This window comes from Anarrhichthys ocellatus, unplaced genomic scaffold, assembly GCF_004355925.1.
Source record: "Anarrhichthys ocellatus isolate YVR2014 unplaced genomic scaffold, GSC_Weel_1.0 scaffold13, whole genome shotgun sequence".
Lineage (NCBI taxonomy): Eukaryota > Metazoa > Chordata > Actinopteri > Perciformes > Anarhichadidae > Anarrhichthys > Anarrhichthys ocellatus.
In genome coordinates this window covers 8,447,300-8,461,959 of record NW_022280043.1, presented here as the reverse complement: position 1 = coordinate 8,461,959, position 14,660 = coordinate 8,447,300, and the positions used below count along the sequence as shown (strand labels likewise).

The following is a 14,660-nucleotide window of genomic DNA, read 5'->3' as shown; positions in this document are numbered from 1 at the left end:
TTGACTGCTTCACATGCACACACACACACAAACCCATTAAAGTTCAGAACTATTTTAATGTACTGTGACATTTCTCTTCATGGTGGCAACATCTAGGGCTCCTTTACTAAAGATCAGCCTCTAAAATGAGTATCAAAGTTCAACTACTTACAGCTTAAAGAGTTCAGGATTTAGAGGTGAAAGTAGAGCTGGATCTCGATGTCTTGTCTTCATGCAAACATTCTCATGTGGCAGCTTTAGGCACATCTGGTCATCCTACTTATCATCTGTTATGATCGATCAATACCAATAATTCTGTGGAGCCAAACATTTTTGAAAACCCCAGAACTTCTAGAGGAGGCTTAAAGTTTTTAAACATGCCAACTATATCAGTTTGAGTTTTGCATAGATGAATAAAATGAACTGTCCATAAAATAAGAAATATGAAAGAGAGAAAGCTGTTCCACTGGATTGATTGTTAAACTATCGTGCATGTGCATTTGCATTTTATCTAATTGAAAGACTCTGTGACATTAGATTTAATACATTTTTAATTATTTAAAGGGAGAACTGAAACATGATTATGACATGGTTCAGGGTGAAATCGGTTTCCATAGTAAGACTACTAGCCCCACCTGCTGGGGGCTTTGAGGATAGCCTTTACAAAAGAGAACAAACAGCTGAAGGAAATCTGACTAGTGTGATGCAGACAGACAAGTGTTTTTAGTCCTGAATAAAATGAGTTTTGTGTGATTCCAGTCTGAATTGTAACATGTCACTACAGCTGAATTTTCAGAGTTCACATTACTTTCCTCTGACTCATAAAGATGTGATAAGAAAGAAAAAGATGCACTTCGTTTTTTAGATCCAAGACCAGTGCTTTGGTCCAGGGGAAAATCAGGATTATGTCCATACCATGTTTTGTAAGTCTCGGTGTAAAGCTGACGTACAAAGGAATGTGTTTGCTTCCTTCCGTGCAGGGAGAAGAGGATTGACCAGGAAACCAGGACAAAGCCTGGCAGCAATGCGGAAAGAGTCTGGATTGAAATCTGTAACCCAACAGAGAAGGATAAAGGCAAATACACATTGGAGATGTTCGACGGCAAAGAGACACACAAACGGTATCTCGACCTGTCTGGACAAGGTGGGTGGAAAGTTTGCTCTAAAGGATCTAAAAGACAATTTCAGATTAAGAAAAGAATTTCATAGCAGATAAATAATAATCTTGATTATTTTCCTCTTCAATAGTGTTTGCGGATGCCTTGCTGGAGCACCAGAGGTTGAAGTAAGTGCTGCGCTACATGCAGTAGATGATGCGTCTAGCATGGCTTGCAGTGGCACTAACAGAAAACACTGAGCAGTCAGAGGTAACAAACTATTAGTTGAAAACATCTCAGGACAGATTATTGTTGCCTGACGCCGTGCAACGTCATATTGATTTGACCCTTTGTGTTCGTCCCTCAGGCAAGGGGCCATTGCTGAGAAAAGTGAGTCACGGGTTATGTGTGAATCCTGAGATATTTCTGCCCACAACAAAGGTTCAAGGAGTCTACAGTGTGTGTCAGCAGGGAGTTATTGTCACTTGTTTTGTTTCAGATCGGGCCAAAGTGACAAAAGGTCTTCCTGATGTGGTAGCCATCATGGAAGGCAAGGTACGACATTGTCATGGAAGCAGTACTACTTAGAGACACATTCATACTCAATTATACTATATTGTGGTGTTATCGTCATCATTTTTGTGTGGTTGAAGGCCTAACATTTTCATTTTTGATTTCACACTTTCCTGACTGCTCCTCGTCCTCTCTTCAGTCTCTGTGTCTGACGTGCTTCATCGACGGCGAACCAGCCCCAGAGGTCATCTGGCTTCGTAACGACAAGGAGATCGCGAACCACACGCAGTTTACCTTCACTAGGGAGCCCAAGTGCAGCACCATCACCATCAACGACGTCAACATGGCGAATTCTGGAAAATACAGCATCTTCGTGCGCAACCAGTACGGCTCCGAGAAGGTCGACGTGACCGTGAGCGTTTACAAGCACGGGGATAAGCTGCCAGCGCACGCTGTGGAGATGGGTTTTTATGCTTGAGATGGTGATTTTCCATCTGAATTAGGAGAGAAAGAAGAAGTTGAAGGTGGATGGATTGATAGATGATGAGATGGAATGATGCTGGATTGTTCATGTGTTAGGAAACTTTATTGGGATTTGAAAAATGTCCATTAAGGTTTGATCAATTATGTGATTGCCTGTATTGCAAACTGTCTATATCATTTAAATTCTAAACAGTGTATGCAATAGAAAATGTCAGGCTTTTCCTGCAATGGAGATGCAGAATTGCAAAGTTTTGTTTATCAAAATGATTGAGCTGATTATTTTGAAAGAGGAAATTGCACCAATTCCCCCAAATAACAAGTTGAATTCATAAGCAGTAAAATGAACCATTAATCAATTAAAATATATTCAATTAAAAATACACTCAGAGGATTCGTTGCTATACAGACTTACTTGGTCTGGTATGTCCGCTAACTTATATGTTATAAGCACCTGGATGTCAGCTCACAGTAGCATAAATGAGCTAACATTAGCTTGCTGATTGAGAGAACCAGTTTGCCGATTTTTGACTTTTGCCGACTTCTTCTTGTGCTACTGTCTCATTACATTTTATCGTTGAACCTTTATTATATAAGTGTCTTGTTTTAAGTGTTCACTAAGAATCTATCATAAGGAAAAGTGCAAAACCCTACCGGTCTGTAGAGCGGTTTGTAAACCAGGTGTGTCATTTGTTTCTGTGTGTGTTGTGAATAAAGCAACTTTAATCTTTTATTTTATTTTATTCACTCATTTTCCACAGCACTCACATATACTATATTACATCTTCAGATTCCTAATTAGTAAACTACCTCATTTGGATTAAGTATGAAAGAAAATGTGGTCTGCAGCTTTCTTTATGTATGATTTTGCAGGCAGAGATCATGTCTTGTTAAAAAAGCAAACAGTCCATAGTGTCATTAACCTCCTGGGCCTCAGTCAGGAGACTCACGTTAGAGGTTAAACGACACACTGAGGAAAGGTTGCAGCCATGCATGTAGTTCGTCTAATCTTCAATGAATGAGTCCTGAAATAAAATACATATAAATATGTCTGATAGTGCATTAAATAAATCATTGTCTCTTTTTGATCCAGCGGGTTAAAATCCTCAAACTCCACTCGGGGCTCTGTGAACTTCCCAGTAAATGAAGATCATGTAAATAAATGTAATTTTAATTCTGAAATACAAAACAAAAAGTCTGTACATCTTTCTTATCAGTTAAACTTTTGATCACATGTGACAGAAATGGCCATCTAAATTCCTCTTTGGTGGAAGCCAAGGTTTTGTCCCAACAGGAGTAAGTGAACTCCAGGTTGTTCAAACAGCAGTGATTACTCCAGAGGGGGTTTGTTACTCATTAGACACTTGCTTTCCTGTATAAGAAGGTGCAGCACAACAGTCACATCCTCCACATTGTGTTGAGCTTCAGCTGTCTCAGCCTCCAGCCCACCTTGGTGAACGAGAACCCAGATCTTCTCGAGAACATGGACTTCAATGGAACATGGCAGGTCTACTCCCAGGAGAACTACGAGGCGTTCCTCAAGGCCATGGGTGAGAAAAGAAACCGGTGACTCTGGTTGGCATTTCAGAATATAAATACATTTATATATCTTTGGAAGCTAAAGACAAAGTGGCTATTTTGATGCGGCGACATCCTTCTAATGTTAAATGTAACCACACAGGCGACACTTGTAAGTACAGGAATTAACAAAAACACATGTGCTTTGCTTACCAGAACTCCCAGAGGAGGTCATCAAGATGGCCAAGGACATCAAGCCCATTACTGAGATCAAGCAGAAAGGTAATGACTTTGTTGTCACCTCCAAGACACCCGGAAAGACTGTGACCAACACCTTTACCATCGGAAAGGAGGCTGACATCACCACCATGGACGGCAAGAAGCTCAAGGTTTGTACTTATAGTTTACCGTCGATTTTTATGTCCCATCACTGTTGAATTCTATATGATTTCTTATCTGATTCATAGTATAATCTGTGTGTAATCCTCCCCCCCCGAAAAATGTTATAGAGTACTGCCTACAAGTGAACCCTGTCTCATGAAGTCCTGCCTCTTCAGGTTTTTGTGATATGAATTGTCTCCTCCTCTGACCTGCAGTGCATTGTCAATCTGGAGGGTGGCAAACTGGTCTGCAACACTGGCAAAACCTGCCACATCCAAGAGATCAAGGGAGGAGAGATGGTTGAGGTGCGGTATATACAAGAACTCACTCGTTCTGTTTCACCTTGATGTATCCTAAGCTAACATGTAATGTAATGTCTCCTGGCCACAAATGAAATGTGTTTTCTTTTCCTGTGTCCCATTTCAGACCTTGACCATGGGCTCAACAACTCTCATCAGGAAGAGCAAAAAGATGTAAACCTGGCAGTGAAGAAACCAATTTCTATTTAAATAAAAATGTTACTGAATAATTGTGTTATCTTTTTTGAGCAAATGGCACTCTTTTCCTATACTTCCAACATCATTATTGGCTTAAGTCTGACACACAACCAGTGAACATAGATGCCTGCTATGCAAAAAAGCAATGGAATCATGTAAAATGAAATAATAGAGTCATTGGATCGATTAGGTTGTGTGCGTGCGCGCGCGCGCCCATTTGCCTTCGTGACTGTACATCTGTGCGCATGCGCACTGCGAAGGGACCACTTAGACCACGCAGTCCCCGTCTTGTTGCTGTGACGTTAAAGCCGTTAGGGTTTGTGGAAAAGAAAATTGCTATAGTAAACAAATTCACGGCCACATAATTACAACAACGGGCCGTTAAAAACATGGCGAGGTACTTGAGGCCGCCTAATACATCTCTCTTCGTCAGAAACATCGCAGACGACTCCAGGTATGTTGTCGTTTTAACGCTTCTGGCGTGTGCACTCATGGTGAAGCTAACAGAATGCTAGGTAGTTAGCAAACATCACCAAAATGGCTAACTGAACGGAAGCGTTACGAGTGATTCCCAAATTAGAGATGGACACAAAAAAAGGTGTTAGTTACGTTTTACCGAATATTGTTCCATATAACTGCTTACATCACATAGTTTTAACGCGTTTCCCTGCATACGGATTGCTAATGCCTAAGCTAGGAAACACGAAGCTGGGAGAAGCTAACGTCACTCACTGCCTCTATATTATAAATGAGTAATGTAGCGTGACTACAATACTAGTCGGTGGTGTTTGTGGATCACGTTGCTTAACGTGAACATTAACGAGCGTGTCTATTTTTCAGCGGTCTATTTTTAGTTTTGCCACCAGCGTCTTCCTCTCTTCAGACGTAACAAGACATTATCGTAACGTTAGCCGAACACGGACACAACACTAATAGCATGTCAAGCTAATGTTACGGTCCATTTAAATGTGGAAAACGAAATAAAGAGAAGGCAAAATGCTTCATTAAACTTTTGATATTTATTGATATCCGATCTCAGTACGTATTAATTAAAAAACGACCAAATGATTGTCCATTAACACAGTTAAATAATAAACGTGTAATCAGACAATTACTTAAAAACCTAACCTAAAAAAATATGTTCCTTGAAGGTAACCTGCAATTTGTGACTTTAAAATTACATTATTTACTTATTAATGACTTGTTGTTTGAATTTCAAACAATAACAAGTCTCTCAAAAGATGCATGTTTTGTTTGCCGTTATTAATGAAACGGAAATTATACGGTGTTAGTAAAGTTCACCCAAATCACATAATATAGTATATACTCTCTCACATATTTAAAAAAGGTATCTAAACATGCAGATAGTTTGATCATTTATGGTCCATTTGGTTTTCATGTGTGCTCATGAAAAGAACACAAGTGGAATAATCAGAAGCTAAGTTGCAAACCATGCTTTGCTTAAATTCGTTGGGTATCCATATACAAAGTACTTGAATTGCTGATGATGAGATATAGTAGGCAGGAAACACTGTCACTCTTTAATACGTATTTCTGTTACATTATCAGTGATTTTGAGATGTTTCTGTAATAAAATCTGACACGTTGTGGTCATGTTCTAACCCCTGTGACTTTGCCACCTTATTAATAGATAATTCATGTAATTTTTATCTTTTATGTCTGCTGTGGATGTGTGAACTTGACTGTTTTTTTTTGTACTATTGCACATTTTAAACGAGAAACCGTCCTTGTGAAGTGGGAGAGTCATTTTGATTTGTCTGCCAATAAGTTTTGTCGTATGCTATGCTGGCACCGGCTCTTGTGTACATCTTACTCACTGAGCTCCGGCTAACTTCATATGACAGCCAGCGGAATAAATGTGCTTATTTCATGACACTTTAGGCCAGAGGATATACGGCGTGAGTTTGGTCGTTATGGGCCTATAGTAGACGTCTACATTCCACTTGACTTCTATACGCGGCGGGGAAGAGGATTTGCATACATTCAATATCCTTTATTCTTTTCATTTGGAAATGGTGTTTTAACAGAGCGATTGTAAAGCATTACATCTGACTTTTTGTTTGCTGTTGATTCAGCGACACCTGATAATGACAATGTGTGTGTGTTTTTTTTTTGTTTTTTTTAATGTCATGTTATTTTCTGAGAAGTATTTGTGTCTAATAATTCATGTATTCAGATTCAAACTTATTCCTAACCATTATTTCTTCTGTTGTTGCCTTAGAATGGTAAAGATACAGTTCTGGAGGTCCCACACCAAAGAAAGTTGAAAGGCGGTTGTAGAGTAGATTCAAGCACAAGACACACCCAGGCGACAAGCAATAGTGGAATTAAAGAGTGGAAAATAAAGAGAGAGCAAAAGCATGAAGATACAAAGAGGAGAGGCTTCCATTTGTCTACCAAAGGGAGGAAAAGCAAAGTGTTTATTGGGCAAAGACAAGCAGGAAACCTCAAGTTCTTCTGCCAAGACAATAAAGATCAAGCTGAAGGTTAAAGGTAACAAGCCAAACGTTTTGTATCCTACCGAATCTGATCATCAATATTTGTCTTGTCTTCACAATTTGAGATCACAAATGGGGCCAATGATTCAGTTTTAATGTTGTTTTAATGATCAGGAGCTGTGTTTCATAGACTGGGGCTGTCAACCTGTGTTGCAGCCTCTTTATTTATTTTCTTAAATTGTTGTGCATGTGTGCAGCCTTCTCTGTCCCTACTTTCTAAATCTCAAAATAAAAAGCCTTAACAACACAGCACGTTTGAAGATGTCCGGGATGCAGAGGACGCTCTTCACAACCTGGACCATAAATGGGTCTGTGGGCGTCAGATCGAGATCCAGTTCGCCCAGGGGGACAGAAAGAGTATGGAGAGAAAAATCATCATTACATTTAACTTCTGTAAAGCCTCATTCGGCATTGTATAGAAACTATTGAGCTTATAAACAACAAATGTTCTGGTGTGTATTTTTCCATCCAGCTCCTAACCAGATGAAGACCAAGGAGCGGCACTCCCCTCGCAGTTCCTCCCGAAACGACGACGATCGGGACGGCCGCCGAAGACGCTCCAGGAGCCGCAGCTACGAGCGGCGCAGGTCCCGGAGCCCCTCGTATGAGCGCCGGCCACGGAGGTCTGAAAGCCCCAGAGAGTGAGTCCTGGCAGCGTTTGCTTTATTGTACTTGGAGTAACTTTAATAGTTCAAATGTTTTCTCACTTTATCTACAAATTAGTCGCAGAGTGACAGTCCTGTCCTACAATGTGTGTAGTAATTAGAGCTGGGTCAATACTTTACTTTGCTACTACTGTGGCATCAAAATATACAGATGTAAATCAGGAAACTTTCCCAACTTTATAGTACATTTAATGATTTAAAAGTTTGATATTTATCCTGACTAATTTAGCCTCTCTGTAGATGGTGTAAACCAGTTGGGTCAGTAAAAGCAGGAAGCCACACTAATTGCCTAATTATTATAACTCATTGTTCTCTTGCACAGAATCAAAGTTACGCCCTGATGAACTGGTTTGTGTTTTGTTCTCTCTACAGGTCTCGGTCCTTCAGTCGACGCAGACGGAGCAGAAGCCATGAAAATGACAAGTAGTCTAATTTCTCATCTTGTACTATGTAAAATAAACGGGGGCCATTGTACTGCAACTTTCCAACCCACAGTTATCATTAAGTGATGTTCATCCCACCAGGTCCAGAGGGCCTCCTCGTGACCACCACAGGACACACCGTGAACACTCTGCGTCCCGCTCCCCTTCAGCGTCCAGACCCGTGCCCAAAGGTAAAAAGAGCCAGTCCCGGTCCCACACCCCGGGTGAAGACTACCACCCCACTTCCAGTTCCCAGAAACCTGTGGGACGATCTCCATCCCGCTCCTACTCTAGATCCGTGTCCCGCTCACGGTCTCGCTCCAGGTCCTGGGCTGGACGCAAGTCTGGAGGCCACTAACTGTCTCCCCCCCAGGCCCCGTTAATCTGTCTCCGAGGATGTTTCCGTTCAGTTATAACTAGAGTATTAGGCTCTGTTTGCTTTTCTTTATCATCACATAATGGAGTCTGTTGCCAAAAGGGGGGATGAGAGCGGCAGAGAGCTGATGCATTTCTTTTAGTGATTCATAAAAGCACGGCTGATACGTTGTTTTTGGACTTGTGTAGCGTCGGTTGCTGCAGGAGGGAAAAATGTTAGTTTAGCCAATATTTTTGTACTTTTGATTTATCCACATTTACATTCATGTTTATTGATGCCTCAATTTGGTTCTGTGTGTAATCTAAACATGAATAAAAGTTGCATTTTACTTCAGGTCCAGACATCAGTATTTACTAACTATGCTGTCTCAGCTATTATCCAGCAGGCAAACTGCAGTAGCAGTGATTAGTATTGCAAATGGCTAATGTATTGAATGCAGTTAGTTGCTACCCAATATGTTGTCCAGTATGCTATGTGACAATGTTTAAGATGAACTGCATTAATTTATCATGTACTTTGTTCAGTGAGTAATAGAGTTGAATATTTCAAGTGTACCTTAGTACTGTTATAGTTTTACTTGGTATGCTTTGAAAATAAACTTTTTCTAAACAAATATCCTGTGACTAAGCTTGCAAGGAATGCTGTAATAGAATAATCAAGTGTTGGCACCAGATGAAGACTCAAGCAGACAGAAGAATAGGGGGGGAGGGAAAGGGATTTATTTCTTTTTTGGTAAAATTTTGTAATTGTTTCACAGAGTGCTTTCTTTAACAATTGCTTCTTTTTTTTCAACTAATTGATACCAATTGTAAACAGGGCATTTTCTTTCCATAGTCAGTGACATTTCAGTGGGGACAAATTAACAGCCAATTCACTTTACACTGTTTCAAATTTAGAGTAAGGAGACTGCCATGCACAACTCGATCAGGGCAAGAAAGAAAAAATGTTTACATGAACAACCAATAGTAAGAATTTAAAACAGCATTAGGCCAAGTTCAGTTGTCAGCTGGCGGAAGAACAGCTGACGACTGAAGATGGGTCTGAAAAATACATTGGTCAAGTGTGGCATTGCCACCAAACGAAAATAGTTTCAGCATGGATTTCAACTTAGGCACAAACAGGTCGACTCGAGATTAAAAACATCACTTACATAATGTAAGCACATTCAGAACTCAAATTGATACATGGGCAAGTCTCCTCTAGGATCCAATCGATGTTTTGCAGTTTTACTTAATTCGCACTAAGCATGTGTCACCCTACACTGCAGAATACAAAACAATAAAAAACATGTGCAAGATCTCTGGAAAGATAACAGTGCAGGGGTACTGAGAAATGCTATCTGCAGCTTTTTTAACAAAAATATTCTTCAGTATTGAAGTCAAGACATTGAAGTCAAGACACGTCCTTAGCATGTCTCATACATTCAGTGTTATTACTAAAAATACTTTTGTCAGACAGGCCTCAAACTCGGCCTGCAAATGTACATATGCTACAAGTACTTTATACATTTCATTATTTACATGGCTCTTGAACACATTAACAAGCTCTCACACTTTGTTTTGTCATCTTTAGGCTGGCAAAAAAACGGCTCCAATTCTGCAAGGGGAAAGCAAAAAGCCTCAATAGAGAATTCAGTGAAAAGAAAAACAAAAAAAAAAAAAATAAGAGTATCTATAGGGAGATAGTCAATTACACCTCCATTTCAATAGCATCCTGGCCTGTAACTTATTAAAAACTAGTCTGATTGCAGTGCAAGAGGGTAAACAAGAGGCAAATGTGTGTTGATTATGGGATGGTCAACTACCGAAACCTATTTTGTAAACAAACAACCTCCCGCCTCATGTTGAGGCCTTGGGGCCACTTCACTTCAGAAACCCTCCTCCGCTCTGCTTTACCTTTGCTTGCTAATGCATGCAGCCAACAGGACCATGTCACATGACTTAAGAGAGTGAAACTCAAACTAAGCCCGGCCCTCTTCCGCATGTTGGAGCTGCAGCACAGTCCTGAAAAAAAAGGCAGAGACCGAGGAGCAATAACAGTGCTGATTGAAACCAGATGAACGGTTAGAAGTGACTCTTTCACCACACGGGCTTGTAAGGTTTAAGTGGCAACGGCAACAATGCCGACCGCATTGAAGATGTCCAAAAGAAGAAAAAAAAAAAAGAACCTAAATACAGCAAAAACATTGCTTTGGTTACACAGCACTTTCTTATATCTTTCAACCACAACAATCAAGGGCTTGTACAAAATAATGCTATGATAGAGTGTTATGGGCCTCGGACAAGCTCAACTCCTATAGTGCATGTGCGCACAGCGCAATAAAAAAAGTACAGGAGTGGACAGTCCGAGGCCTGTGTGCCATTGTCTCTTATTACCCTTCAGTTCGAGGTTATACTTTTGACCTGTACTGTACAGCTCCAGTAAGAAACCTTTTTTTCCCTGCAGAATTGCAGTTTGAGTGTCCTTTCCATCCCAAACAAGGATTGTTACACATTAAAGAAGAGAAGGTGGGCCCTAGTCAAAAAAACAACAACGCTACAAATGCGAGTTTGCTTTAGCACCTGAAGCTTTAGAATTGACCTTAAAGGCTCATCATAAAACTTATGTAAATGAAAAGCATCATCTGTCCACAGAAATGGACCGTAAAAGTGATGGGAGTTTACCTGACCTATACTATAACCGTTGTTTGGGGGGGAAAACAGCACACTCAAATCTGCTTTTGATAGCCAACATTAAAAAGAACAAAACAAAGAGAGAAGTAGAAGGGATATCCAGTTTGTCATTAGTCACAGAAAACTGACTCCACTAACAGGCATTACCGACCAGCAAGGCTCCAGGGCTGTAATATCTAGAAACATTGGCTTAAAAATTTTGTGTTGAATGACCATTTCACAGCAAACTTTGCCGCAAATGCCTCCTAACACAGAGGTCAATCTTAAAAACGGCTAAAAGTATTACAGCACTGAGGTGTTCCTGGTGGGTAGGTTGCCCTCAAGAGAGTCCCAGTTCATTTGTGGGCTTTTTCGATCAAGTGTGGGTATCCCTCTCAGGCCTGCACTTTGAGCAGGCTCTTGAGCTGGAAGGCCATCATCTCCCGATGGTCACAGGAGCCCATTGGGAAGGACACCCAGTGACTGGGGGGCTTAGGCAACACGCTCGGCAAGGGCGGCTCGCTGAACTTGGGCCCGGCGTAGCTCGGACTTCCCGGTGTGGCCAGGAGCGTGTTGAGGTGGGACACCGCACCCTCCCAGTTCTGACCATAGCTGGTGGCAAAGCGGACAGAAGCACTCTTCTCTGCAGACGCGGCCTGCCGCGCCTCAGGCGACCTGTGGTAGGCTGCGACTTTGTCGCTCCGGCGGTGGCTGTGGTGGTGAAGGCCGCCCGCCCCTCCTGCAGACACTGCTGCTCCTACGTTCGGGTCACGGCTCCTCTGCTTAGCCCGGCCCAGTTGGTGGTTCTTCTTGGGCAAAGGGCGCTCGGGGTGGGAAACTGGAATGTTGTATCTCTCTCCACCTCCCATACTGCTTCTGCACTATGTGTCACCTGCGTTGATATAAAATATACATCGTTACTGAAAGTGCTCGGAAACATTAACTCGTGATCAGAGCTCGGTATCATTGTTATTGACAAGGGTAAAACCCGGTAATGCTTAATCCGTCCACACAGCAGCGCGCCCACAGCAAGTCAATGAAAACAAGCACAGAGGGTTACGTGCGGAGACGCGTGAGCTTGAGTCTCTCCTCCTCCTCCCTCCCCCCACACACACAGAACCCGAGAGCAAAACAGCCCCAGCTCACCTCTTTGTTATCAGAAAGTCGATGCACCAGAGATCTCTCTTCAATCGTTCACCTCCAATCGGGTCCCAGGTCCTCGAAGTAGTTCTCTGTCTACTTCTCGCTGTACTTCTTCTGTGTCCAGCGAGGTCTAAAGTTCTCATGTGCCAAAGAGCGTTGTTTTCCCGTAGAGCCGAGCTGAACATCAATTCACACTCGGCACACGATGCTCCAAGAAGACCTTTTTTGGGGGGGGGGGGGGGGGAAATGTCAGTTAGAGATGCTAAATTGACTTTCACGGTTCTCTACCGTTTAGTGCATTCATGTTTTCTATCAGCGGACGTGTATTTCAGAGTGCGTCATTGCGGCGAATACTTCTAAAAAATAAATAAGCAGGTAGGCATCCGTTCTTAAAACATTACAGGTGTACAAAACTGTTAATGTGGGCCATTATCATGACAAAGTGTTGCATAAGCAAACTGCGACATGTTATTCTACTTCTCAAGCTGTCGCGTTGTTCCTGCCAAGTCGCTTGATGGAAAGATAATTTCCGGGTTTAAAAAAACAAACAATAAAAGACCATGATAATCTCGACGGACGTGGTTTTTAATTAATAACCCCAACTATAGGTTTATTAAATTACATGTTTACAGTCTCAGTTCCACTGGTTTTGGAAGCGAACCATAACAAAGGAACTGTGAGCTCAATATGGCGACGAGGCACAAAAACAGCTTCTCTTACCGACTTCCTCGAGCTTGGTTGTCGAAGAGCCCTTCGTCCAAGAAAATATGCGATAAGCCTTTATATGTGATCCCTCGGCGGACTATGTGAGGAAGCACAGCAAAGCTATATTTCCTACAAAAATCCCCGTCACCCTCGAAAGCTTTAGGTGGTGTTTAAACAGTAGCCGCGCGCGACGCCGTTGACACTCTCTCCCGACTCCGTCTGAATTGCAACAAAATGGAAGCCACACTGGAGATATGTAGCTCGTTCTAGCCCGGATCCGACCAATCACGTTCCAAGTTCGAAACCGCACAGCCAATCAGCGAAGAGACAGCCAGACCGCATTCACGCCTGTTGCCAGACCGGTGACGTCAATCGCTGACACTCTTCTCCATTCCTTTGTTGGACCTCGGGTATTTCCTGAGACGTGAGGAAAACAGCGACGAGAAAAAAACTTTCTAAGCACCATAGCTATTCCGCTTTCACGCTATCTTACGTAACAAAAACTCCACGGTTACATGCAACGTAATAATGAGGTTTGGGGGAACAATATGTATATATATATATTTGTATTATGTATTGTCAATCCCTCGTTCAAATAAGGTAAACACATCCAGAGTTTAGATTTATTGATGAAGCCTACTTCATAGCTTTTCTGCTGTATGAAAACGGGAGTTGTTGTTCCACAGTTCCTGTTTGTGTGGGTTAACTGGTGTGCTGAGAAACAGCTGCAACAGGCTGTAATGAGAGCCTACACAACAGCTCTTCTCTGTGAGCTGCTGCCCATCCCCCACGTCTCAGTCCTCTGATTAAGACAAAACCCTTGACCATTTTATTGAAACAAATCCATTAACCCTCATATCAATGTCCACCTGCTGCGAGAGTATATGACAACGGGAAAGGACAAGTGAGATTTTCCTGTTTTGATTCCTGTCTATGTTAAGATATTAGGCTTTTAATTGAATAGATAAGGTGCATTGTGTTGTTACAACTTTTGTGCCATAGTCCAGTGTGAGTTTTACAAAGGCCTAACTCAAGAGTTAAACAACTACGATGCAAAATGAGTATCATGTAAACATCACGCTGTCATACATCTAGCGACATGTGAGCCACAACACCCCAAATGGTGAATGGACTCCAGATGTGTGTGGGGGTTGCTAAAAAAAGATTAGTGTTTAGCCGAACTAACTGACTGAGAACACACAAGGCTATACCCGTTTACCCCGTGAATCATTGTGTTATTGGTTTCAAATCATTGTTTAAAGCTTATTATATGGCCTGGAGTTTTCTGGTATTACTTGTATTGCTATTCAGCTTTAAGGCTTCATATATATATATATCACTTTTCTATATTCTTATAACACTAAATGAATGTTGAAAAATGCAGTCCTTACACTTCTCTTAGTCTTTACAAGGACAATGGTAATGGGAGATGCTGGTTTTATGGGAAATCCACGGTTAAAGTGACTTTCCCCTCTACCTTGTCTAAAGCGTCATAACAGTTGCACAACACATTTGGTTTCAGCCAGTGTATACAGCTGCAGGCCATGGAAGGACACTCCCCAAAGCAAAGCAACCTTTGTAAGGGGGCTGTTCCCATCAAGAGTCAACTATGTATGGAAAGTAGGTCATGGAGAGGCTTCTGCGGGTCGTAGAGATTATGTGAGGTGGACGTATCTCCACATTTAACCGGTTGTAAAGGCTTCTTTACAAACGC

The 14,660-nt window shown here is 41.8% G+C and overlaps 4 protein-coding genes across 6 annotated transcripts in view; 3 read left to right on the top strand and 1 right to left on the bottom strand.

The window, feature by feature from the left end:
* The window catches only part of myom3 (myomesin 3), a 48,874-nt gene extending 46,111 nt beyond the window's left edge, over positions 1–2,763 (top strand). The window contains exons 32-36 of the mRNA XM_031853180.1: positions 960–1,123; positions 1,228–1,264; positions 1,444–1,466; positions 1,576–1,631; positions 1,789–2,763. Of these exons, the coding sequence (XP_031709040.1) occupies positions 960–1,123; positions 1,228–1,264; positions 1,444–1,466; positions 1,576–1,631; positions 1,789–2,067 (559 nt within the window). The 3' untranslated portion in view covers positions 2,068–2,763. The remainder of the gene's footprint in view (positions 1–959; positions 1,124–1,227; positions 1,265–1,443; positions 1,467–1,575; positions 1,632–1,788) is intronic.
* A 705-nt stretch (positions 2,764–3,468) lies between these two features.
* Positions 3,469–4,485, top strand: fabp10a (fatty acid binding protein 10a, liver basic). Its single transcript, XM_031853398.1, has 4 exons — positions 3,469–3,619; positions 3,804–3,976; positions 4,184–4,273; positions 4,395–4,485. The coding sequence occupies exons 1-4, from the start codon at positions 3,553–3,555 to the stop codon at positions 4,443–4,445; spliced, it is 381 nt and encodes a 126-aa protein (XP_031709258.1). The 5' UTR covers positions 3,469–3,552; the 3' UTR covers positions 4,446–4,485.
* A 239-nt stretch (positions 4,486–4,724) lies between these two features.
* srsf10a (serine and arginine rich splicing factor 10a) lies at positions 4,725–9,060 on the top strand. 3 transcript variants are annotated; one of them, XM_031853331.1, is made up of 6 exons: positions 4,725–4,919; positions 6,368–6,472; positions 7,238–7,341; positions 7,457–7,625; positions 8,022–8,072; positions 8,174–9,060. In XM_031853331.1, exons 1-6 carry the CDS (start codon positions 4,855–4,857, stop codon positions 8,427–8,429), a joined length of 750 nt encoding a protein of 249 aa, XP_031709191.1. In that variant the 5' UTR covers positions 4,725–4,854; the 3' UTR covers positions 8,430–9,060. The 3 variants fall into 3 exon arrangements, with proteins under 3 accessions (XP_031709191.1, XP_031709193.1, XP_031709194.1); XM_031853334.1 differs by lacking the exon at positions 6,368–6,472 and adding an exon at positions 6,708–6,998 and having other exon boundaries at positions 4,834–4,919; positions 7,235–7,341; XM_031853333.1 differs by having other exon boundaries at positions 4,725–6,998; positions 7,235–7,341.
* An 84-nt stretch (positions 9,061–9,144) lies between these two features.
* pnrc2 (proline-rich nuclear receptor coactivator 2) lies at positions 9,145–13,165 on the bottom strand. Its single transcript, XM_031853335.1, has 3 exons — positions 12,962–13,165; positions 12,245–12,461; positions 9,145–11,990 (listed from the first exon to the last, which is right to left on the bottom strand). The coding sequence occupies exon 3, from the start codon at positions 11,965–11,967 to the stop codon at positions 11,494–11,496; it is 474 nt and encodes a 157-aa protein (XP_031709195.1). The 5' UTR covers positions 11,968–11,990; positions 12,245–12,461; positions 12,962–13,165; the 3' UTR covers positions 9,145–11,493.
* Between the last annotated feature and the right edge of the window lie 1,495 nt (positions 13,166–14,660).